Here is a 27,694-nt window from a genome sequence, read left to right as displayed (position 1 = left end):
ACTTGTATAAGGAAATACTTATAGGCTTCTTTATGCTTCCCTTACAGAGGAAAAAAAGGGTTATGCTTTATAATTAGAATCTGACTAGTTGAGGTCAATTATAATTATAATAATGCAATACTCCACATAATTTTGCCTCTGATAAAATAATAGAAGATCTCACTTTTTCAGTAAAGATGGGAAATCTTATTGGAATGAAATTTGTCTGTGAGAGCAGGGAGAATGACATATACAAAATGAAAATGGAAGATACTTAAAGCAACAGATATTTTGGGCACAGATTAGGGAATGAACCCACAACCCAGAAGTCTGACAGGCAAGTAAAATTCCCAGTCATGTAAGCATGTGGGATAAAGAAATATAGCTCAACGGGTTCAGGTATTCATTTTGCCATCAACTAGCAGAAGCAGGTTCTTTAGGTCATAGTTTATTTTTTATTAACATCAAATAGCATGCATTGGGTTTCTACATACAAATAGTACCAAAATTCAGAGGAGCTACCTTACAAGGTTATTCTGAGACAGTTAAACAAAATTATGGTGAAGCCTTTAATTAAAAAACAGCAACAACATTCATTCAAAAGACCTGCTTTTATTTACTAATACAGAGGGTCAGTTAAGTATGTTTTGGGTTCTATTTGTCTATCTTTCACTCTATTTGGATTGAAATTCAGTGTAGTCCTTCACATGTTAATTTTGCCCTGTCTTTAGTAAGGCAACATAAACCAGGGGACACCGCATCGGGTTGGGAACCAGGAGGCCTTGGTTTTGATGTTCTTTTTCATGATCAAAATTTAAGTAAGACTGCTTAAATTTCCTGCATCTCAATTTCTTCAACTGCTGAATGAGAATACTGATTGCCCTTTTCTATAGTGAACAAATAAGACCTCAAATATGAAGGTATTTTGGAAATTTCAGAAGAAAGGTATTATTGAAATATAATATATTATGATTCTATTTCCATAATCTTGAGAAAGGGGCATGATAATTCTAAAGAGACCAGGTTGAGCTTATCAGTAATGACACCAATTTTAATTAAGGAAAAGGAAACGAAGATAAATTTTAAAAAGTTTCATTTATGCCCTACATTTGTCTCTTCCTGCCTTTCCCCCCAGTATTAAGAAAGCACTGGTTACATTGAATAAGACATCTTATTACCAGACTGGCAGTAGGATTGATTTTCTTTGTTTCCACCTTCTTCTCTGCTGTTAACTTGTTGACTGTTTCCTGGGCCATTTTCAGCCTAAAATCAAGAAAATGAAGAGAAAAGATGAACCAAAAGGAGGGGGAAAAGAGTAGAAGGAACTATATTAAACAGAAACAGAGGAACTCATTTTTAACAATTGTTTTTCCATTATCCGTTTAGTTTCCCTGGAGTTTGGAAATGTTGGAATCATTTCCAAATGATTAGCAGTGTTAAAATCCAAGGGGGATAATTAGATTTTAAAGTTCAACACTCTCCTACCACATTTCCTAAATGATTAGTTGATGTTTTATCAAAACCAGAATTCCTTATCAAATTCCTTCATTGGAAGGTTATAGGTCATCTATGACCTCTAAGGACCTTTCCAATTTTAAGCTGCCATGTCTCTGAATATGTGGTAGGTTCCTATTAACTGAACATCATATATAGTTTCTTTAACCCTCAGAATACATTTTGCATGGTTAATTGGATTCTGCTTCTTTTCCTGCTTATCAGAAACAATTCTGAAAATTGAAACTCTGGGGAAATTTTTAGAAACTAGAAAATTTCAATCATGCATAATAAATTAAACAATCCACAAAGTTAAAAAAAAAAAAAGTACCTTTTCTTTCATGGACTTAAATAAGGGAAATCCACATTCTTTACGAGTTGTTCAATATAAATCATCACTTGCCTGAGGCAAGTGGCTATTTGCAAGGCTAATTTAATACATTCAAAATATACATCAAAATCAATCTTTCTGTCTACAGTTGGGAGTTAATGATAATGAATTGAAATGCTACCTTGGTTACATGAGGGGTGTGTGGGGGAGAAGGGGGGAGAGAAAGAGAGAGGGAGAGAGAATGTCAGTCAAAGAGTAGAATAGAAATACAGAAACAGAAAGAGTCTGACTTGCATATGAGCAGAGATTTATAATATAAAACAAACAGAAATAAAACTTGCCAAGTTGATCAGAAAACTGGACATCTCTTGACATCATTACGAATCTAGACATGAAGGAAGAAGAGGAACAGAAAGAGGAATGGAGAAGAAAGAAAGGAAGGAAAGAAAGAAGGAATGAAAGAAGGAAGGAAGGAAGGAAGATAAGAAAGGAGAGAAGGAAAGGAGCAATAAAGAAAAGCAGGGAGAAAGGAAAGAAGGAAGGGAGGGAAAGAGGAAGGAAGGAAAGAATGAAAGGAAGAAAGGAAGGAGGGAAAGAAGGAAGGAAAAAAGGAAAGGAAGGAGGGAGGAAGGGAAGAAAGAAGGGAAGGAAAAGGGAGGAAGAAAGAAAGGCAGGGAAAAAGGAAAGAAGGAAGAGAGGAAGGGAAAGAAGGGGTGGGAAGGAGAGAGGGCGGAAGGAAGATGCTTTTTCCAATTGAAACTGGCCAGTTGGGTCCTCATTGAAGCAGAGTAGTGAGGTAGCATAAGCATGAAGAAAGCAATGAATTGATTTCATCAGCATAGGCAACTTCCAGCTTAGGCAACTTCCAATTTAGGTACTAAATTAAGCATAGTATTAGGTACAATGTGAAAGTGTTAGAAAAGAGATGTCAATTTTATGACTAAAATCTTTATGAGAGCTGCATTGGAACTACTAAGGATATCCTTTATACAAACAAGAGAAAGGAGTAGGCAGATTTTATTTTATTTTTTTTGTAGGAGGAAAGAATTTTAAGAACTCACTGGGTTTATAACTTGTAAGAAAGCATTTGACTCCATTGAATAAAGTGCAGATTTAAAGGTTCTTCTCAGATAAAGTATCTCAGCACATGTCAAAAATTATACAAGGTTTTGTAACATGTGTTTTCACAGAGATTATTTTGTTTGATTGCCTGTTGGATGTTGACATAAAATAAGATTTTCAAAGGAAGCTATATGTTGGTGAATGACATTTTGGTCTGTGTCATGGAACATAAGAGACAGCTTACTATAATGGAGTGAACTGAGCACTGAATTTGGAAGATTTAGGTTTAATTCTTGCCTCAGACACTTACTGTATGATCCTTAGAAAAATATTTAATCTCTCTGGATCTCAATTTCTTCATCTATAAAATACAGACATAGGATTTGATGATCCCATAAGTTCCTTCCAATTCTAAATTTATAACCCTATGATTCTTAAACCTTGTTAAAAAAATTTTTTTCTGGCTAATGATCAGATTCTGCAAATGTTCTTATTCATAGATGATAATTATCCTAATTTCATTGGAAAGGGAGGGAAGAGAACAAGTTTTTGTCAAATCCCTACTTTGTGTGAGGCACTATGCTAAATGTTTTACAAATATCTCATTTGACTCTCAAAACAATCCTAGGAGACAGGTGTTACTATAAAGACAATGGATTGGACCCAAAATTTAATAACAGGAAGATTTAGCTTACATGATTGGGAATAAGGTGTAAAAGACTAGAAAGGTACAAATAGTCTGCCAAACAGAAGATTTTCCACAGACGTCTTGTTTTTCCAGGTAAATGAGAAATATTTCAGGAAGTCAGTTTCCTTCTTGAGAATTGCTCTTCCCCCCCTTTTGAAAGGGATTCAGATCTTTATTCATGGTTGTGTTTGAGGGTGAGGGTGTGGGGACATATATGAAAGTCAAATTGATATAATCTTTTCATTACTTATGATTTCTCCAATTTTCTGAGGGCTTTCCAGATAGGAAATGATGTCAACTTACTTCAGACAGGTTTATATATCAAAAACTAAACAAGATTTTTAAATTGAGTAGAAGGATTCGCTATTCTCCTGTCATTAGATCACATTGTATGAGGCAGTAAAGACTAAATATGTGAAGATATTTGTGAAAAAAGGTGAGAAATCAGTATTTATTGAGTACATTAATCAAAAGTTAAATGAGTTATTGTGTGTGTATGTGAGGAAAGGGATGCGGGAACAAGACAATCTGGATTGCCTTAGATCACACTCTGTATGTAAAAAAATCATTAGGATTAGAACACTGAATGTACTTTCTTTTTGACCCTGTGGAGCTTCTGGGTCCCTGGATATGAGATTTATTCTCTGGGAAGAATACCTGCCAACACAGTGCTTCTCGCAAAAGGGTTGTTCAGAGGCAACTGGAAGTTAATAATGTGTTAAAAAGATAAGGTCTCTTGAAACTACAAGCAAACTGATAGTAGGAGCCCTAGAATGACAGAGCCCAATACATAACAAAATGCTAATGAGAAACAATCCCATTCTTGTTATTTAGATAGTAATCTTACATCATAGCATGGTCCCTGACATCCAGAAAACAACTATAGGGTGAGGCCTACAAGAACCATTAGCCAAGAGAAGAAATTGAAAAGTAAATAAAACATCAGAGTTTCATTTTCCCTTCTTACACAAGGGCAGTAATTATTTAATATTTCACTATGATTTTTTTTATAGCCTTACTTAGAATGTATCAGGCCTTTCTTTCTTTTCTTTCTTCTCCCAATGGCTTCTTTAACTCCTAAAATTTCTAGAGTAGAAATGAAATGACAGTATGGTAGGGACTCGAGTCAGAGGTGGTTGTTGTTATTTAGCTGTTTTCAGTCATGTCTGACCTTTTTGTGACCCTTTGGGAATTTTCTGGGCAAAGATACTGAAGTGGTTTGCCATTTCCTTCTCCAGCTCATTTGCTAGGTGAAGAAACTGAGGCAAACAGGATTAAGTGACTTACCCATGTCACTGACTTACACTTACACAGATATTAAGTGTCTGACCTGAATTTGAACTCAGATCTTCCATACTCTAGGGTCAGTACTCTATCTACTATACCTTCAGATGAGGAGACTTGAGGTCAAATCCCACTTCTGATACTTACTACCCATGTGACCTTGGGCAAATAAATCATCTTACCCTTTTTTTTTTTTGAGTCTCAGTTTCCTCATCTATGAGGGAATTGGACTAAATGGCCTTAGAAGTTCCTTTTAGCTCTACATGTGTGATTCTGACAATGCTAAACTCTTTTAACAATTTTCGTTAGCAGCTATTATTGTTGTTTGTCTTTCCTTCATAAAGAGGACCAATGACATCAGAAAAGTGATGTCTTAGTTTGAATTAGATTTAAGTGAAATAGAGTTGATGTGTCCAAACTCAATCTGATCCTGAAATTGCATTTTCATAGACTCATCATCAATTGTTTTAGCTGGAAAACTTCTTCTAGTCCAATCTTCTCATTTCACATTGGAAAAAATTGAAACCTGGAGAAATAAAAATGACCTATCTAAGGTTGCTCAACAAAACATCAGTAGGGATAGCATTAGAATTGAAGCTATATCATTCTTAGTCCAGAGTTTCTCCCATTATAGCATATTTTTGGGGCAATAACTTGGTTATATTTATTTGAACATTTCTTCTAGTTCTAACAGTAATTTGATTTAGCAGGAGGGATAAACAAAATCTAGTGGAATATTCTGGTTACTGAACTGTTATTTGGTAATAAAATTACCTGTTTTGGGTTGTGTAGACAATACCAAACATGTGATCTTAGGAATTCAGAAGTAAATTTAGTTTGGACTGGGATTAGGGAGCTAAAATGACATCAAAGGTCCATGCAGAACATGATGACTTTGAAACATTAATTACTATATGACCATATATACGTCATCATCCAAGATACTAAAAGTTAATGGCTTTGGAAACTTTGGTGGACAAAAACATAGAGAAGGGAGGCAATTATAGGGAAGACAGCTCAAGAAATTCAAGTTGCTAAATGCATGAAATATGACCAGCTGTAATATGAATTTGTTTAAAAGACGACCTACTATCACTCACCACTGTAAGAAAGAGGTCAAAATAGTCTAAGGAAATTGATGAGGCAGATTCTGTGTGCCAACATGAACAGCAATGAGTTTTTTAAAACTGTGGCAAGTTTGCTTGCCTGGGGAAAAACCCAAGATGCTGAGAAATGACAAAGAAAGCTAAAGACCCAAACCACTATCACTTGGCTCTGATGGCTTACTACACACAAATAAACTCCCAATTCTTGAGTCTGCTTCTGAATTTGTGGAGAGCATATGCCGAAAAACCAATGAAAGAACAGGCAAAACATATTTTTGTTGTCAGTTTCGTAAAATCTGGCTTCGGTTCCATTGATGGATAGAAGAAGCTTTTAACCAGAAAAGACTGCTAGCATTGGCTGTAGATCCCTGCAGGTGGGAAAAATGAATGATTATCCTTAGTCTTGCATTCAACAGTGTGGTGCTACGTGAGGAAGCTCTGCTACACACTTCTAAGGCATGCTTCTTCTGCAGTCCACTGGAGGAAATCAGATGATTTGTCAAGAAGCATTGGGGGGAAGGGACCCAAAAATAAAAGAGATGGCACTCATAATGACTGATAAAAATTTCTGCTCTGTCTTTGAGAGAAGAAGTAAAAAAGATGGGTGAAGGTACAAGGAAGTTACAAAAATGATCTATCAATTCTTTTGTTTTCCAAGTGACCTACCAAACTAATAAATAGTCAGGAGAGAGTTGAATACTCAGAGGAAGGGACATCACAAAGGGTGATACAAGAAGATGGCTTGGCAGTGGGTTCTACTTGATGTACACCCTCAACTCCTCAGTGATAATTCAGAACTAAACAAAAGGCAATAATTTTCCTGGTTAGCAGAGTCAAGGGTATAACTTGCATGCACTGATTTTTTTGTTTTTCTGGCATTAAGTGTCTTGGACTTTTAAAGGAAAGGAAAGAGACATAGTGCCTTGCAGATAAAGGGGGCTTAATATTTGTTTGCTTAATTTAATTGAAGCAGCAATAGTCCACTTTTTCTGACCATTGCATCAGAGACAAATGTAATGTCTATATTTGTGCGTGTATGTAAATATATGTATGTATGTATGTCTTCTAGTAGTTCAGTTAAATAACATTAGTCTTCTTTATTAGTAATTAACAAAAGAAATAAACAAAACCTCCTATAGAACCATTAAATTTGACCTGGATAATGGATAATGATGAAATGTTGACAATAATTAAGAGATTAGTCAATGAAAGATTCATAGTCCCTGTGAAATACTGTTGAAATATAAGAAAGTATACCTTCTAATAACACACAGTCACTGAACTGAGAAGTGAAAATGGATAAGCCAACATGCATTTTCTTTGAAAGACAGTCAGGGACACACACTTAAATTAGACAAACTCATATTCTTCATCAGTTCTTTGATGCCTGATCCTGGTCCGAACTCCCTCTCATAAGTCAGGTTTGTTGCTTCCATATCTAGCATATGTTGGAATAGTAGGAAAGTTGAAAATTTTTCTTTTCTTTCAGAAAGCACCATCACTCATTCACTTATGAGTGTGTGTGTGTGTGTGTGTGTGTGTGTGTGTGTGTGTGTGTGTTATAGGGAGGAGGGAGAATAAGACACTAAAATTTACATAAACTATAATCCTCTTCTCAACCTCCTAAGTAATGAGTGTGTGTGTGTGTGTGTGTGTGTGTGTGTGTGTGTGTGTGTGTTATAGGGAGGTGGGAGAATAAGACACTAAAATTTACATAAACCATATTCCTCTTCTCAACCTCCTAAGTAATGATCCTTCTTTTCTCCTTTCAGGAACTTTGCCAGTGCCCAATATACTAGTCACAGAACCAGACACTTCATAGTTTTCAATGTAATATCACACAGAGAACCAAAACACACTTTAACTTCAAATGATTAATTACAAAACAAAGTTCCCTTCCATTTCCAGGGTTTCTTTCCTAGGCCACAGGGGAGTAAAAGTGGAGGGTGTCTCTGGACTTGTCTTGGAATGCATGATCAGTTAAAACCAATCACTCTGCACCTAGTAGACATAACACCGCAAGCTAACCAGGAGACTGAGGTGCAGAGTGAAAGATAACAGGTCAAAGAGAGTTATCTAAGTCAATAGCTTTTAGACTGATGTTTTTAGTCTCTTGGAATCAATCTGCAATTTCATGGGGGTTCTTAGCTTGTCCTTGGAAAAAATATTTCAACCTTGGTTATTTGGTTATGAAAACACATGTGTGATGGTGGACACCAATGTCCTTGTTTTTTGGTTACAAATGTACCTGGCCTCACTTGCTCAGCCTCAGTCAGTACCAAAAATGATGTAAGGCTGTAGGGATATTTTTAGGTAGGGGAACTTTCCAGTAGGCCCTCAAATCACACCATGTAGGTATGCCATAAAGACAATCTTCTATTTCATCATCACCCAAAGACTGGGTCTGTCAAGGGCTATATAGACAAATAATTTTAAAATTCTGAAGTTGGATTTCAGGAGGGAGTCTTTCTTTGGGTTTCCACTGATCACTGCCAAGGAAGGGGAATGCAGGGAGGGAGGATAGATACTTTCTAAGGTCTTTATTTGAGTTCCCTTTGTCTCTCTGCCCAGTAAAATCCTACTCATCTTTAAAAATCTAGGTTAAATCTAGCTCACTAGATCCAGCTTACTCCCTTCCTTCAATTTTCTCAATTTATATTTTTTTCTTCATCATTTTCATGGCATTTATTTATTCAAGCATTTCTTTTGTACATATATCCTACACAGTATTCCAATTATATGATAATAGTATATATGTACACACACACACACACACACACACACACACACACACCCATTTTATTTCATTACTAGATGGTAAGATCCAGGAAATGTGGGATTATTCCTGATTTATTTGTATAATCCCTTCAATGTCAAGCATAGAGCTTATACATTTCCAAATATCTATATATTATCTCTACTTGGATGTTCCAATATCACCTGAATCTCAAAATATATAAAATGGAACACATCATCTTTCTTCTAGCTGGCTCATTTTCCCAACCTCCCCATTAAGTCAGAGGTATTATCATTTTTATAATGAGTAAATAAATTTAATGAACTGTTCCATTTCTCAGCAGCAAGAAAGACATCCTTAGTTTTGATTATTTTGATGTGATTAATCCTAGTATTGTAAAAGGAAGAAGCATAGTATTCCAATTTAGGGTACAAAATGGAGAAGACAGGGTTCAAAATGATCCTACTTCCCAACCCGAATTAAATCCTCCATTTGCTTTTCTTTTCCTCCATTTAGGGCTTCAATAAGGAGAAAAAGGAAAAGTAAAGGGGATTAGAAGAGCAGAACTGGAAAGGTAGTATAACTTCTTAGAAATAAGGGGCTGAAATTAAAATCATGAAAAGAGAAGGGATGAACTGCTTTCCCCATCTGCTTCTGAACAGTCCTAGACCCTGCTCTAATTTAATGAAAAGGAAATTCAAATCACTGTTGATTAGAGAAATGAAAATTCAGACAACTCTGAGGTACCACTTTACATCTAACCTATCAGATTGGCTAAGATGCCAGCAAAAGATAATGATAAATATTGGAGGAGATGTGGGAAAACTAGGGCACTAATATATTGCTGGTAGAGTTGTGAAATGATCCAACCATTATGGAGAGCAGTTTGGAACTATGCCCAAAGGACTAACAAACTGTGCATACCCTTTGATCCAGCAGTGTCTCTACTAGGTTTAATTCTTAAAGAGATCATAAAAAAAGGGAAAAGGACACACATATGCAAAAATGTGGCAGCCCTTTTTGTAAAGGCAAGAAACTAGAAACTGAATGGATGCCCATCAGTTGGAGAATGGTTGGGTAAATTGTGGTATATGAATGTTATGGAATATTATTGTTCTGTAAGAAATGACCAGCAAAAAAAAAAAAAAAAAAAAAAAAAAGAAATGACCAGCAGGATGATTTCAGAAAAGCCTGAAGAGGCTTACATGAACTGATGCTGAGTGAAGTGAGCAGAACCAAGAGAACATTTTACAAAGAAACAACAAGATTATGTGATAATCAACTATGAGAGACGAGGCTTTTTCAACAATGAAGTGATCCAAAATAATTCCAATAGACTTGTGATGGAAAGTGCCATCTGCATCCAGAGAGAGATTTATGGAGACTGAATGTGGATAGAAGCATAGTATTTTCACCTTTGTTACTATTGTTTGTTTGCTTTTTTTCTTTCTCACATGTTTTCCCCTTTTGATCTGATATTTCTTGTGCAGCATGATGAATAAAAAAATATGTTTAGAAGAATTGCACAAAGTGGAGAAGATAAGACCAAAATGATTCCTCTTCCCAATGTGAACTAGATCCCCTACTTGTTTCTCTTTTTCTCCACTTTGGGCTTCAATAAGAAGAAAAATGAAAGGTCAGGGGAAAAGAGACTTAGAAGAGAAGAATTGGAAAGGTATTACACCTTCTTAGAAATAAAGGACTGGAATTAAAATTATCAAAACAGAAAGGATTTAACCTATATTGGATTGCTTGCTGGACTGCTTGCTGTTTTTCAGGGAGGGGAGAGAGGGAGAAAAATTTGGATCACAGGTTTTGTATGGATTTAGAAAAATAAAATATTATTTTAAAAAAAGAAAAGGAAATCCAAGGACAACTCCTCATGCCTTTTCAAAGCTAAATTAAGTTTCCTTGATATCTCATCTCATTTGAGCTCTCAATTACATTCCAATAATATCACAATTCTAAATTAATCAAATGAAGGCTTATATGTACAGAAGGAAAAGAAAATAAATACACATATCATATACACACACAGGAATTATATAACTATAAATACTAGAATAGGTTGCTAAAAAAATTTGGAATTTCTTTTCTCGAATATCTTTTTTGATGTGGGAAGGAAATACGCATTTATTATGAGCCTATTATATGCCAGGTATTGCATTAAGATCTTATTTGACCTTCAAAATAATGCTGGCAGGTGGGTGCTATTTCCCCTGTTTAATAGGTGAGGCAACTAAGGGTAAGCCACTTGTCCAGAGTCATATAGCTAGTATCTAAAAACTTGAATCCAAATCTTCCTGACTCCAGGCCCAGCACTCTATCTACATATATGTGTGTGTATATTAACACTCACATAGATATATGCACATGTCTCATTCACACACACATATATATATATATATATACATATATATGTGTGTATATATACATACATACACACACACTCATACAGATACATGCACATATTTATGGAGTCAATGCATATAAGCACATACTCTTTCTCCTGAAGAACTCATTCTAACTTCAATTATTTCCTCCTGGATGATACTTTCCAAAATCTATATCTCAAGTCCTGAACTCTAGCTCTAGATTTCTAAATTTTTACCAGACTTCTACTTGCATATCCTTTTATCAAATGAAAATCAATATATTTGAAACTAAATCCATTTCTGTGTCCCACACCCCCTCCACCTTAATGGATTTACTTTCCCAATTACCCCACTAAGTCAGTGTTATTACTGCTTTTAATGTATGTGCCAGATCAGATCTATTTGGATCTTTTCCTCATCCCCTTTTTTGAATTTGTCACCAATTTCTGCCCTTGTTTCTTTGGAAATGTTTTAGAGATTTGGTACTGTCCACTCCAATAAGCCTAAAATGCCTCTCTTCCACTTTTTTACTATTGCTAATTTCCATCAAGATTTATCTGAAATTCCATCTTTTGTAAGAATTCTTTTCTGGTCCTCCAACTGCTAGTGCTTTTTACTTTGAAATTAATTTCCATTTACTCTACATATATCATATAGTTTATACACACACACACATATATTCACACACAGTATCATGTATATAGTTACATATAGCTTTATATATAGTTATATATGTTTATATGTATATATATAAAATATCTATCTATATAAGTTACATCTAGTACTTACATGCTATTTTCCTCATTAGAATTCTGTTATCCCAACCCTCAACACAATACCTTAAAATAAGTATTTCATAAATGTGTTTTAGTGACTGACTGATTAACTTTTAGGGAGCAGAATACAGAGGAAGAGTCTAGGGCAGGCACAGCAACTCTGAAGTCAGAGAACCAGTTCAAATTCTTCTTCTGATATTGGCTTTCTCTATCATCTTGGACAAATCACTTTGAACTTTCCTGGGCCTCAGTTTTGTCAAACATAGAATGAACATGTTGGATCCTATGGCTTCTGAGATCCATGCCAGCTGGAGATCTAAGCCACATAATCCTATAATCTGACTTAGAATCAGGAGGACTGGGCTTCTTAAATTCTGCTTCCCGGGTATTACTTCTTATGACTGCAGCATATAAACTGAGTCTCAGTTTCCATGTTGTAAAATAGAGAGAGTAATACACTATAACTTCACGGGGTTGTTTGTAATCTTTAAAGAGCTATATAAATGTAAATCATTATGTTACTATATCTTTGCTATGCTCATAGCACAAACAAGCTATTGCACAAAAGGTAGATATATAATAAATCTCTCCTAATTGCATCAGGGAAAGATCAGAGTAGATTTAAAGCAGGAATGGAATGTCAGAGGCCACTGAGTCCAAATTCCTCATTTTACAGACGAGGAAACTAAGGCAAATAGGGTAAAGTGACTTGCTCAGGGTTACATAGCTGGAAAGTGTCTGAGGCAGGTTTTGAACTCAGGAAGAAATCTCCAAGTCTGACACTATTCACTGAGTCATGTGGCTGACTGATTTCTTACACTACTCCATGCTAACTCTCTAGAAAATTGTATAGTATTTATATACTTGAGAATTTGTTTGACAGGACAGAGAAACTCAAAGCCCAAGTGTTGACAGTCAATGCCACTTGAAATTTAAGATTAGATTGTATACTCTTTGAGAGCAAGGATTGGCTTTTTGTATTGCTGGTGCTAGATAAATGTTAATTTATTGAAGATAAATGGTTTCTGGAGTTTCATCTCTAGTCAATGGGGAATAGAATTCAATTTATAAAATAAAAAATTACTAAACTGTTTGTATCATGATCACTGGTCCCCAAGTCACTTAAATGAGTGACTTGTCCCTCTCCAAGAGTGTGATGAATTACTCCAGAAAGTCAGCACAACATGGTGGAAAAGATGTGGATTCAAGTTTTGACTCCGATATTTCCTGTGTGTTTTGGGCAAGTCACTTAAGTCACTTGAGTAAGTAAATTTAGACTATATTATCTCTAGGATTCCTTCCAATGCTAAGTCTTATTATCCACTTTGGAGAATTTGTTTACAGTTCTCAAAGCAACCCACAGTAGTAAGTATATAAACTCATTTATGGCCACAGCAATTGCAATTGATGTACTTAAAAATAAATCAACTCAAAATTTAGTTAGGTTTGAAGATGAAGTAACCATTTCCTTAAAACGTGTAATAATTGTTAGGTATATAATGGAATTTCTCCTTTGCACATCCCACAAAGTTCACCCGCAATCCTTCCTTATTCACTCATTATCTTCCCATTGAGAGCTCTTTAAATAGTATAGCTGTTTGGTTTGGCTCAGGGTGAATGAACTATTTACCAATAATATTCCCCACATGGTTCTTCTGGGAAGTTTTTACCTTTTGTGTATTCCAATGCATATTTCATAGGCAGGCCTTCTCAGTTAGGTATTACAATATTTTGTAACAAAAACATCCTAGCTATAATCAAGCAGAAGCTTAAGAAATTTGCAGAAGCAAATGTTATCAGAATGTTACCAGAGAGTAAGAAGATTTAACTGCTACACAAAACTATGTCATTATTTTCTAGAGCCTTTCCAAAAATCACTGAATATTAAGAATGGACAGAGATCTTAGAGATAAAGTTCATGTAACTTGCTCAAAGTTGTCCTAGGAGAGGGCAGATTGAGGGGAATTGATTATTTGAGATGCCCCTTGAGTGAAGATGAGCAACCTGAGCCCTAGAGAAGTTAAGTGATTTGTTCCCCACTAAGGAGAATAGGAAATTAGTGCAAGGCTTGGTCTAGAAGCTAAATCTCTTGACTTCATGTGGTGTTCCTTTTCCTCTACTATGAAGGCACTTAGAAATATATATGACATGTATAATAATAAGAACAAAATATTACATAATGTTTAATTTAACATATATACATGCATATAACATACTGATAATTTTAAAAAGAAATTTTAAATCTTAGAATAAAAGCATATATTATGTGTGCATTTTAAATGAGAACTATAATATCACAGTGAGGAAGCTCCCTCTACCAAAAGAGATGAGTACCTGCTCTATAACATAGAGAGATGGTGGGGTTGCTGAAAGGATAAGTGATTTGCTTAGGATCACACAAAGCAGTATTTGTCAGAACATGGACTTTAATCCAAGTCCTTCTTACTCTGAGATCAACTTTCTATTTAATTACTTAATAGATTATGCTGACTCTCCATTTTATAGACAAGAAAATTTTGCTCCAACCACCCCCCCTCCAAAAACAAACAAACAACAACAACAACAAAAAAAAAAAAACAAACTCAAGAACTCCCAAACTTGCTAAAGTCATAAAGGTACAAAGTTGGAAAATAAGCCTGAGTCTTCTGACTTCAAGTCTAGTACCCTTCCCAACACATAGGTATAACACTCTGCAACCTGTCTAGTCACAGAGCTATATAAATTTAAAATTTCACCAATACAAAACAAAAAATTGGTCCTACTTCCACCTCCATTCTCAACACTTTTGAGGTTCAATTTAGCTATTTTTAACATATATGTATGTGTGTATATTTGCGCCTACACACATACACACACACAGACATCAGGTTTCAATTAAGTATTTCATTGAAATTTGATTTCTAGACAAAATATAGCCTAAATATGGTCTATTTATATTTTTATATGGTATGCTATAGTGGGGATTCCTTTTGTCTATTAGTTGGACTTAATAGCCACTGAGACTCCCTACCAATTTTCAAATTCTATAATTCTTTGATTAGGCTTGTTATGTATTATTGGCAAAAAAAAAGTCACGAAAATGATAAAAGCAAGCCATCTGCTTTTATCTAGTTACCTGTACTTTTTTTTTTTTTATAACTACTAATAGCTTAAAACAGTGTTTGGTACATAGAAGATGCTTAATAAATATTCACTGATCACTGACTAATTGTTGCTAATATTTATATAGGGTTTTAAAGTTTTCAAAGTGCTTTACATATGTTATTTGATCCTTATAACAACCTGAGAATATTATCCCCTTTTTACAGATGAGAACATTGAGACTGAGAATAAAGTGACTTGACCATTGGACTCTGAACTCCATAGCTATTAAGTGATTGTTGAAGGATTCAAAACACAGGTCCAAGTCATGCAATCCAGCATTTTGGCTAAGATACCTAGGTATCATGCAACTACAAATTGATTATCTTAAGTTACCACAAGGATCACTACATGAGTCTCAGGGGACATAACAAAATACATGCCATTTCAGATATAGTACAACTCAAAGGCTCCACATCCTGATAATATTTCTCTTGAAAGATTCTGCGTGAGGGAGTAGCAGATAATAACTAAGATCTTTAAGTGGTTTCCATTAACATATATAAACATGTTTTCAATTCTTAATAGCTTTCAAAAAAAATTTTTTTTTCTATAGGACAACTTCAGTAGGAGGCAGGTGAGAGGATGTAGGAGGAAATGTAGACAGTATAATAACAGAATATATATGGATTTAACGTATACTTTAACATATTTAACATGTATTAGACTACCTGTCATCTAGGGGAGGGGGTGGGGGGAAAGAGGGAAAAGTTGGAACAAAAGGTTTTGCAAGGGTCAGTGTAGAAAAATTACCCATGTTACCCATTACATATGTTTTGTAAATAAAAAGCTATAATAAAAAAAAAGAAGAAATGAGCACAATTGCTCAGTAATTTGAACATTAAAAAATAACTATATATAAATAAAATTTATTATTATTATTTTTTAAAGCACTGAAAGTCTTTAAAACCCTTAAACAGCTTTTGAGACATGGCATGCTGAGATTGAAATACCTTTTTTTTCTTCCAGGTATAAAATCATATGCCAAAATCTTTCTATTTTATTATTTCAGGGTTTTAGAAAGGAAAGACAGTCAGTAATAATTAGTAGGATAACCTTCAGTGAATATTTAGTAGTAGATGTCGGCTATGGGAATAGCTTCCTTTACTTTGGGAGACCGCTTTTTTTCCTTTTCCCCCTCTTAACCAACTTGTCTATACATCTGTTTCGCAGGAGTTCAGACCTGTTTGAAGTTTGGACTAATAATACTCCTTTAAAAAGGATGGCAACCTGCTAGAACCATTTACAGTCAGGAATACAGGTAGGGATGTTCTATATGGTAGACACAAAGAAAAATGCAGTCTTTTTCAAGAAAGAAAACAAACCCCAAACTGATTCAGAACCAAGGTTTTCCTTCAGCTCCTAACTAATAAAATCAAGAGGTTGCAATGAGACCTAGCGGCATGTAGTTTGATGTCCTAAGCAGGATACAAGGAGTCAGAAGTGGCGCTGTAAATCCAGCGTGGGGCTTCAACATTGTGTTAAGTGTGGCCTGAGTCTCAGGGACTTCCCTTTGATGCAAGTTCAGTATATTAATGGGAAAAGCATTCACTTTTATTTGTCTGTACTGTCTGCGACAGCAATACCACCTCATTTAGGCCAGCCCAACATGAGAATGCCCAGAGAAGCAATCTGTTGCAAATTAGCACTGCTCCCCTTTCATTTTACTAGCTAGTAATTGGAAGGGGTTAAGAAAGTGTAACTTATCAGATCATGTGTGTTTATCTGCTTGGAAGGGGGTGGTGGTGCGGCAAGTCTTCCCTGAATTTTCCTATGCACCCCAAGGCAATAATCTTTCCTTGATGTCCACTTGATCTGAAAGCAAACGCTGACGCCTGTGAAATATGGGAGTGTAATTTGTTAAGTTTGGGAAGCTAGTTTCCCAGACTCTTGAAGTGGTATTAATGACTTTATTAGAACCTTACCTTTCTTTAGAAATATTTTTACTCTCTCGTTTCCAAATGGTCTTGAAGTCACTGCAAAATTCATACCACACCATAAACACATAGTTGGGTGTGATCTCCTTCTCACCGGACTTTGGCTTCATCCCAAAATAGCCTACCGTTGTTTCAAAACTGCAAGAGAGAAGAAAGAGGAGAGACGGAGGAAAACTGTCAACACATAAACCCACTGGGGGATCTAAGTTTCTCACAAGCCTGGATTCTTAGTCAGTAGCTCAGTCTAATAATTACTGTAAATTCCCTTTAACCTTGGCAAGTATTATCACCAAATATGACAGCCCTCAATTCTATTTCTTTGGGGATCCTGATTCTTCTGGGGTTTTTTGTCTAGGAGTCAAAATGTACATTGTGTGTGTGTGTGTGTGTGTGTGTGTGTGTGTGTGTGTATGTGTGTATATTTGTGGGTGTCTATGTATGTGTGTTTATGTATTTGTGTATGTGTGTGTGTTGGGTAGGGGCAGAGTGGAATAAGAGGAGAAAATGTTGAGTTCAACCCCTTTCTCTCATAGCAGATGTAAAATCATGACAGAATGAGGCACTCTGAATCCTGATGGGCTTAATTCTCATCCCAAGCTCTGCCATTAACTGGAGGTCTGACCCAAGTCATTCTCTTGGTCTCAGTTTCTTTCTCTGCAAAATGAGGCAGCTGGCCTACATGATGTTCAAGGTTCCTTCCTGGTCCAACAATCTATGATTCTACTTAGCATAATTCAATAACAACTAACAAATCAACTCATGTACTTGGTGTAACCAATCAGATTTGGTTAGGAGCTGGAAAGGTATCTGGACTGGAAGAAAATTTCTTGTAGAGACCTCGTCAGAGAAAAAACTGAGGCCCTTGTGAAAAGCCTCTTCATATCCTAATGATCCTTTTTTGCACCCTTTATTGTTCAGTCATTTTTTAGTCATGTCCTATTCTCCACGACCCCATATGGGATTTTCTTAGCAAAGATACTGGAGTGATTTGTCATTTCCTTCTCCAACTCATTTTACAGATGAGGAAACTGAGGCAAGCAGAGTTAAGCAGCCTGTTCAGGGTCCCACAGTGAGGAAGTGTCTGAGGCCAGATAATTCAGGAAGAGAAGTCTTCCAGACTCCAAGCCCCAATTCTCTATCCATTGGACTCCCAGCTGCCCTTTTGCACTCTAGTCTTAATTTGCTCATTCATAAAATGGGGATAATGCCAGTACCTACCTCACAGGGTTGATGTGAAGCTCAAATATGATAATCTATCTAAAGCATTTTGCAAACCTATAAAGTATGATACAAATGCTAGCTATTACAAGCAGCTATGTAGCATTAGATAAAGTTTTGAACATGGAGATAGAAACATCTGTTCCAATCTGACCTCTGAAATGTACTTGGTTAAGCTACTTAATCACAATTCAATTTCATTATCTGCAAAATAGGGAGAATAAGTGCCTACCTCACAAAATTGCTGTGAGAACTGTACAACATGTATTTTACAAGCCTTAAACGGGTATGTAAATAGTAGTGATTTTCACTATAGAAAAGCCTAGACTCCCCAAGTTAGGTGGAGTAAATACAAAATTCTACATAGGCAGCAAATTTTATTTCTAAACTCAAACCCTGTCCTTATTCACTCTCTGTACCTACTTTCTCCAGCAAGTACTAAAGGCTTATTTGCCAAAAGCAAGCACAATTCAGTAAATGGATCTCTTTCCTGGGGCATTGGAAAGTAATCAAAGGAGTTATGGGCAGCAAGGTTTATGATTCCATGCTCAATCATCTCCTGCAGGCTCCACATTTTTGTGGCCATTCTGAATATAGGACTTCTATTGAAACTCTGTGCATCAGTGATTATAAAACTCTAAAGCTCCTTTACTGCTATGATTCATACTTTTATCTCATTTTCAATTTTTGGGCAATATGTATCTCATAAGATTTTTTTATCACATTTCACAGATGAACTGCTAATTGATTCCATGACCATGATTAGGAGAGATCCAAGCTAGAACTACAGCTCAGAGTCTTATAATTTTTTTTTGCTTCTGTAAATAAAAAAATAAAAAAATCTATTTTTAACACAAATTTAAAATGTTGGTCAGGGACTTTTATGTCTTAGTTATTAAAAGAATGGAAGTGCAGGAAGGGAGCAAGTCAATAATTTCACTCATTTACTGAGAAATTGAGTCTTTTTTTAAAAATTTTGTTTTATTTAATAATACCTTTATATTGACAGAATCCATGCCAGGGTAATTTTTTACAACATTATCCCTTGCATTCGCTTATGTTTCGATTTTTCCCCTCCCTCCCTCCACCCCCTCCCCAAGATGGCAAGCAGTCCTATATATGTTAGATATGTTGCAGTATATCCTAGATAAAATACATATTTGCAGAACCGAACAGTTGAGAAATTGAGTCTTGTAATTTTAAATACACATATCTTGATAAGCAGAAAAAGAGAAATAATAAAAATGAAGAAGCAATGTTCTTTATTTTCCTATTTGAATGAAATGCAAAATTTTAAGACTATGGAAATAAAAATTCCTAGGAAATCAAATAAAATCAGAAGCATTTTTTTTCTATTACAAACAGTTGCATTATCATGGAAACAGTGACAAATTAGATAGATAATAACAGAGAGGAATTTATTGTGGAATATTTAGAGGATGCAGATTGTCATATCTGGAAAGAAATCTTACAGATTATCTAGTTCTAACCCCTCATTTTATAGAAGATGAAAATGAGTCCCACATAAGTGAAATTATTTTCCAAAATTAGTTAGTGTCAGAGACAAGATTAGAATCCAGGTATCCTGACTTGACTCCCAATTATGTTCTTTCTATTGTAGTTCCATATCTCTCTTGGTAAGTGGGATGGGTATTTAAAAAGAAATTTTTTTTTTCTGTTTTAGGTAGTTTTTATAAACTTTTAAATTCATTCTAAAGGTCTGGTTTATAGTACACAAACTATTTCTTATTAATTTCCTCTCTATTCTTTCACATTTAGTTGGCACATGAATAGATATTCAGTAAGTCTACCTTTAGTACTGAGAAATGTGTTCCAAAAAGAGGAAGGAGAGAAAGGTCGCCTCCTTCCTCACAAGCAGCATGAAGCAAAGGGGCAAAAAACAAACATTGGGTTTGAATAGATCCACAGACTCCTGATGATACTATAAACACTGAAGCCATTTCAGAGAATGACACTATGGAGTGGAGAATCTCTGTTATCACAGGGAAGGAGAAAAGAATATCATCTCTGAGGTTTTGGTTTCCTAAGATGTAAATAGACTCTAACCATACATACTCATTGTCCTCCCCACTCCTTGGGATTCTGAGGCCCTGTTAGCTAACACTTACTGGATTGAAACTAAAGGGAATGCTGAATTTCAGCAATTCTCCATGTATATTTTGGAAACTGATGGCAAATGTACCTCTAGAGAAATCAGAGAAAACAAATTGTTGGAATATTGAGTTAGTTCAGCTAATCCCTCCAACTTCACCAAAGACCAAACACTTGATTTGAGTCAATATTTGCTGGTCTTCTCAAGAAGAACCTAGAAATTAAACATAAATCTGAGAGGTTCATGATACCAAGCGCCAAATGTAACATACATTTCCTTAGAATTTAATTTCATAAGTATTAAAGTTGGGTAATGTAAATAGTCTAAAATGAGCTTTCATGTTCAAAAAATAATAACTAATCATATTAACAGATTGTTCAAGAACAAATCAATAGCCTCTAACAATAGACAGCAGTCCATAAGATAAGAATGTTTCTTACTTGAAAGTAACTTTCAATTAAAAAAAATTGATTTCTAACTATGTTTTGTATTCATATGATTCTTTTTCCCACCCTTAAATTACTCCCTTAATTATCTTCTTTTTTCTCCTACAATTTCCTGTCTGATTTATACCCTAATTCAACCAAAAATTTGGCATCGATAGTGACTATATCAAAGACCCTTTCCCCCTCCTTCTTCCAGCAAAGTTAATTATTCTGTATCTTCTCTTGGGCAAAAATCCCAGGAAATTGTATTTACAGTGTAAGATCCCACACTGGAACATGTTCACTTATTGTTTTCCATGTATGTCCTTCAGAAATTGCTTAGGAAAAGCAAATATTTTCTAGCCTCAGAGTAAATTGTTTCTCTTGAGGATAAAACTGAAGAATTGACCAAATCTCACATGAATATTACAACACTGACCACCAACCTTCTTTTAAGAGGGCAACTAAACAATTGTGGTTTCCACATTAAAGATGAAATCTAACTTTTTTTTTTTATGTCTGCCATGAAAGCTAGACTACCTTCACCACAAAGCCATAGAAAATGCTGACAATAGCAATTTACAGCCTCATTCAGCACTGTTTTAGCACTGCAGCAGCTTTACCCACTCAGGTGGGCCTTTTTTCTTCAAGCTTGAAAAATATAGCAAACTAAATTTCTATTCTGAAAATGGCATTTCTGAGTGTTCTGACAGTAGTACCTTCTTTGGAATTCCCTCTATGAATAAAATAACAGTACTATAAGACAAGTATATTCCTTTAGATACTAAGAAACAAAAGAATAATATATATTCAAGGCAAAAGAACCTTAGACAGACTCTATATTATAACTACAACTATATCCCACCTGAATTAAGTATGATGCAAAGAGAATTCTACATCTAGAAAACTGAAAGATTTTCCCTAACACTCCTATCTCACCAAATCTACAATGTAAGCAGGTGCAGTGGAAAAATGACCAGATGATGTGCCCTATTAAAAAGAAGCATAAATGGATCCATAATCTTTTCTTACCCAGTGCTTGGGAATCAATGGATTTCAAATCCCCCTCCCCCAACAAACAATCAAACAAACAAAAACCCCCAAACAAAATTGATAGTTAAAAGTAAAACAGAAACTTATGTTAGCAGCATGGAATAATACTGTACTTTGTTTTTCTAATGTCCAATATTTTTCTCATTACATTTTTGAATGCTGTGGGAATTTTGTCCAACATCTGAATAAGCAAAGATCCACACCAATTACACGCTCTTATTTGAGAACTTCTAAAGAATAAGGTCTCTGATAAACTTTGTAAAAGGGAGAGACTGTTGAGTTGATTGAACTATACAAAAGGAATAAAGAATGTTAAGAAATTATCTTAAATAATTGGTCTTTTCCTCATAGATGTGTCCTCTTAAGAGAACAGTGTGAGGACATTTCACCCTTTACTCACAACCACTTAATATTATCTTCCATCTTCAAACTATCTTTTTTTTTTTTTTTTTTGGGAGGGAGGGGTGCTGCTGTGAGGCAATTGGGATTAAGTGACTTGCCCAGAGTCACACAGCTAGGAAGTGTTATATGTCTGAGACCAGATTTGAACTCGGGTCCTCCTGACTTCAGAGCTGGTGCTCTATCCACTGTGTCACCTAGCTGCCCCATTAAACTATCTTTTTTTTTTTTCCTTTACAAAAAGTATCTCCAATATACTATTCATATTGATAATGAAGAGGGAAGTGTTTCTTTAAAACTATTTTTAAAAAATAATTTGTTTTACTTAAAAAAAATTAAGAAAAAAAGAAAACAGAAAAGGAGTACAAAACAAAAGAGAACATTGTCATATGTCCAGCAGATCTGACATCAGGGAGGATTCAAAATATATAACAAATTACCAAATCAACAAAATATAACTATTAGAAGAAATTTTATTAAGGAATGTCCATATTTCTTTTACTTCCTTGTAAATTGTTCTTTTGTTCCCTCTTGAATCACCTTTTTTATTTTATTCTTTTTTCTCCTCTTTCAACTCCTCTCTCTCTCTCAAGCAGCTTAGTAGTTAAGAAAGGATAGATTTACTTATATAGACATAGACATATCAATACATAGACACACATACCACATCTCCTCTCCCTTTATTCGCGTGCGTCCACACACACACACACACACACACACACACGTATCTTTCCTATCCCTCCTGACTCATTGCTTTAATTCTGCTCCTAAACTTGTCTTGCTATTACTTAACTTCCCTCCACATGTATCTCTCCCTTGTTTTCTTCCCACACCTTTTGCTTCCCAGTCTTCCCATTTCTTCCCCTTATTTCTTTATAGATTTTAGAGGGTGCTATATACTTCATGGTATATATACATACACACACACACACACACAGTTGCCTACTTAACCCATTCCTGATGTGAATAAGTTTTTAGAACTATGAGCCCTCCCTCCCTCTCTAATGCCTCTGTATCCATTCTTCCTCTGCACCTCATTTACAGAATTACTATTTTTGCCTTAACTCTGTTCCAATCTTTCTTTTGAACTGCCCTACTGTTGATGACAATCAAACATATGGTATTCATTTTCCATTTATAAAAAAGATAAACAATTTGTCCATGTTGAGTTCCTTGTAACTGATCTTTGGTATTGGCTCTTATATGTTAAATTTTCTATTAAGTTCAGATTTGGTTGAGAGAAAATCTTGAAAATCTGCAAATCCCAAATCACATTTTTTTTTTCTCATTCAATTTTATAGATAATTTTGCTGGATATGATATTTTGGCTGCAGTTCTAGTTCTTTTGATTGTCAGTAGATCCGATTCCAGGACCTGTGGTCTTTTATTGTGGCTGCTGATAAGTCCTGTACAATTCTAATTGTAGATACAGTGTATTTGAATTGTTTTTGTTTTGTTTTGTTTTGTTTTTTGTTTCTTGCAAAATTTTCTCTTTAATCTGGGGATTTTGAAATTTGGCAATAATGTTCGTATGTGTTTTCCATAATGGATCTTGAAGTGGTGATCCGAGGATTTTTTCTATTTCTATTTTCCCCTCCTGTTCTATCACTCCAGGACAACTTTCTTGGATTATTTCTTGTATTATTGTGTCAAGGTCCATTTTTTGAATCACAATTTTCAGGCAGTTTGATTATTCTTATATTTTCTCTTCTTGATCTGTTCTCCAGATCTGTCATTTTTCTTGTAAGATGTTTCACATTCTGTTATATTTTTTTAATCTTTATAATTTGTTTTGTTACTTCTTGGTCTCAGCTTCACTGGTTTTCTCTTGTCCAATTCTAATTTTTAAATAATTATTTTTATCTTTGACTCTGTATCTCCTTTTCTAGTTGGTTACCTTTTTTTTCCCTTCATAATCTCAGTTTTTTTTTTTTTTTTGGATGATTTTTATTTTATTTTTAGTTTTTCCTCAAGGTCTCTCATTTGATCTTTAAATTCTTTTTTGAGTTTTTTTTTTTTTTTTTAATAAATTCTCTCTGAGCAGGGAACCATTTCACAATATTCTTTGGGGCAGAAGCTTTTTTTTACTTCAATGTCCTCCTCGAAAAATGAACCCCGGTCTTCCCTGTTCCCGTAGTATGTTTCTATTGTGGGGTTGGTTCGATTTTACTAGTTCCTTTTTTTCCCCTTCTTTATAAGAGTGCAAAATCTCTAATCCTGGGGTAGAGGGAATGGTGCTTCTGGCTTCATCTCGGCTCTCCTCTCTGACCAGGAACCCTGAACCAAGAGCTCCACCCTCCAGCATGAGCTCACAGTCAGCAACATCCCTGACCCACTGCTTCTGCACTCACTGGGGCTGGTCCCCTCCTGTCCAGGGCCACATCTTTGGAGCACAGCTGGGCCTCATGTTTCCAATCAGCCGAGGTTCCCTCAGTCTTCCTAGACTTAGACCCAGATTGCACATGCTGTCCAGAGGTGAATATTTCAGTGGTTCTTGCAGAGGGTACAGCCACACTCAGCTAGCCCCAGGGCTCCCCAGGTGGTGATTCTGCAGAGAGAGCCTGGAGAGGAAGGTATTTGCACTTCACCTGGCCTAATTCCCCCGCCCAGTCTTTCTTTGGATCTTCTCCCCTGTTGTGCCCCAAATCTTCTAGATTTTTTTTTACCAGTTTATGTTTGTCCTGAAGCGCATATTTGTTCTATTTTTGGGGGAAATCAGAAGAGTTGGAAATTTACTAATCAACTCTACCATCTTCCAGAATCCTACCCCCTCTTTAAAACTATTTAGGCACAATTTGTAAAAAATACAAAGGTAGGAATGAAATTACAGGGATAGAATAATCACTTTGGGAAAGATTGTACCACCTTCTCTAAGAGCTTCTAATCCAATTTCCAGTGGATTATTCCTCTTGGAAAAGAGGAGGGGACTGAGAGGATAGTTCTTCTAGAAGAAGAGAAACTGATTACTTTTTTCTTACCTTTTCTGAGCATTCTCCAAGTGGATTTCTTCCATTTTATGCTCTCCTTTTGCTGTGAAGGAAGAACAATTATAATTACAAAAAAATTTCTATACTCTACCACACCTACTGCCATTTTATCTTATGCTTGAGATCTGAGAATTTATGTTAAAAACAAAACAAAAATAGTGTCTTTAATTACAATATCAACACTCATTTGGAGTTGATAACTTGGAATATGATGGTGGAGATTGTATATGCATTTCTATACCATTTACTTATTCATTCAATCTAACCATCAATAAGCACCTACTATATGCCAAGCAGTATGCTAGGGTGTTGGGGATATAAAAACAAAAGTGAAGTACTCTCAAGAATCTCACATCCCAGGGCTGAATGAGATGTTGAATAAACACAGAGTCTATCATATACTTGAGAATATGGCATATTCTCACCTCAACAGATATTTATCTTATTCTTTAATTTAACTGGAGGATGATAGTCTTCAAGGTCTCCTAATGATAAATGATTATTTCAATTCTCCTAAGAATCCTTAGACTCATAACCATAGGAGGCTATCAGAAATGATATTATAGTAATTGTGCATCCAACTCAGAAAACTACAAATTTTTTTTTACAATCCTTCTAGGCTAAAAATTCTTCCTAACCTAATCAACCCTTCACCTTCTTCTACAACAGCAATTTTAACGGATTCTTTAAAAAAAGTTCTTAACATTCATTTTTTTTAAATTGAGTTCTCATCATAGAAACTTAAAGGCACCATGGAATACAACCCCACATTATGATGAAGTTGAAGACAATTTTAATGCAGTAAAAAGGGTTGGCCAAACAATCATCTTGAAATATGGTTTACATTTTTGATATTTAGTTTCATACATTCTGATTATGGGTATCCCTTTTTTTAAACCAAACTTTAAGAGTTATATACATTTTCAAACTCAAAAAAGTAGGACATATATTGCAAAAATATTTGTACTTGATTTTTTTTTTATCACGGTGCTAAATAAAAAGTATGCTCCTAATTAATACTTATTGATTAATAGGGCCATTTGGAGATATAGTAGAAAAGAGTTGGATTTATAATGAGGAGGACATGGGTTCAAATTATGCTTTTATAACTTACTAGCTATGTGACCCTAGGCAAGTCATTTAATCTCTGACTCTCATTTTCCTTATTTGTAAGGGGAGAGTAATAAAATAAAATACATTATATTTTGTCATATTTTATATCAATATTCTATTAATATATTATATTATTTCAAACTTTAAAGCACCACATAAGTGTTGGCTATCATTTTTTTCATTCTTATTCTTCTTATCTTTTCCCAATGAAATTCAGATGAAAACAATCCTGAGACAAGATGCTAGCTTGCTGTTATTCTTTTATATTTAATATTCTGTGGACTACTACACAAGTGGATAAAATACTTCCTTTTTGTGGTTTACTAAATTTAAGTAATAGGATGTAAGCTTATCCTCAATAAATTCAATGAAAGCAAACAGGATGATGAGAATGATATGTATTGTGTTCTCTTCCTACACTGCATAATTTTATCTATTTTGCATTTCAATGTCTATATTTTGAAAGTTCTCTGTCTCACTGCAGTTGGAGGATATGTATATTTTATATAGTCATAAAAAACATTGTTCTTAAGTTTTTATGGATCACTATTCTGTCTGGGCAGTTACTGGTAATACTTTGAACTGTGACAATGATCCAATTTCACAACAGTTTATTGACTGCATTCTCCTGAAGAACTTGAGGTCTGAATTTGTATCAAGGGGATGTGTTACCTTTCAGGTAATAAATCGTGAATGTATAATTTTACTTTGGTTGGGGTTAACTGCAATGATGTGTAGCAGTTTCTACTATTTCCCTGTATAACCTGTCCTGATCACTATTATTATAATATGCAATATTATAGTAATACATTATGCCTATATAGTATAACATGAAGTTTATGTGAAAGGATTTTCAAGGAAGTACACATTTTATGTTTCAGATGATGATGATTGATAGAGATTAATGAAATCAGTTCTAATCCTTCATTTCAAGGTAAGAATATTCAGGCCAAGAGATAAGAGTGACTTGTTCTGGGCCATATATGTAATTAGTAGCAGAACCAAAAACTCAAACTCAAGTCATGGGCATCTAAATCCAGTGCTCTTTCCACTATACCATACTACTATAGTTGATATAATTTCATTAATTTTAAGATATATCTGTTGTATTATTAATCCTAAGAACAACAAGGCTTTTAAAAGACCATTCTTTACAAAAACCCTTTGAAGTATATAGTGTAACTATTATTATATCTATTTTACACATGAGAAAATGGAGGCATATAAAGGCTAGTTGGATTTTATTTTGTCTTCCTGTAAATCAATATAATCTTCACTCCAGTTTAAAGAACAAACCAAGCAATAACCCCAAACTTAAGCCTTATTGTTGGTGGTCTAATTCTTTGTACATGAGAATGCATGGTATGTATATTCCTCAAAACCAAGTTAATGGTGATGGACACATTCCTCAAAATTCCCTATTCTATCTGCCTTGAAACCTTCTGACTTAGACCATCTCAGACATGCACTTTCCTT

General features: G+C 35.0%; 1 protein-coding gene across 2 annotated transcripts in view; it reads right to left on the bottom strand.

Moving 5' to 3' along the window:
- Window positions 1–27,694, bottom strand: part of LOC127549190 (formin-like) — a 344,725-nt gene that overhangs the window by 10,701 nt on the left and 306,330 nt on the right. For both annotated transcript variants that reach the window (XM_051977020.1, XM_051977021.1), the window contains 3 exons: window positions 25,097–25,148; window positions 16,899–17,048; window positions 1,158–1,242 (listed from right to left, as the gene is read on the bottom strand). In XM_051977020.1, coding sequence (XP_051832980.1) covers window positions 1,158–1,242; window positions 16,899–17,048; window positions 25,097–25,148 — 287 coding nt within the window. The remainder of the gene's footprint in view (window positions 1–1,157; window positions 1,243–16,898; window positions 17,049–25,096; window positions 25,149–27,694) is intronic.

This window comes from Antechinus flavipes, chromosome 2 (assembly GCF_016432865.1).
Source record: "Antechinus flavipes isolate AdamAnt ecotype Samford, QLD, Australia chromosome 2, AdamAnt_v2, whole genome shotgun sequence".
Taxonomy (NCBI): Eukaryota; Metazoa; Chordata; class Mammalia; order Dasyuromorphia; family Dasyuridae; genus Antechinus; species Antechinus flavipes.
Note: the sequence above shows the minus strand (reverse complement) of the source record. Positions and strands in the feature narration are given on the sequence as shown.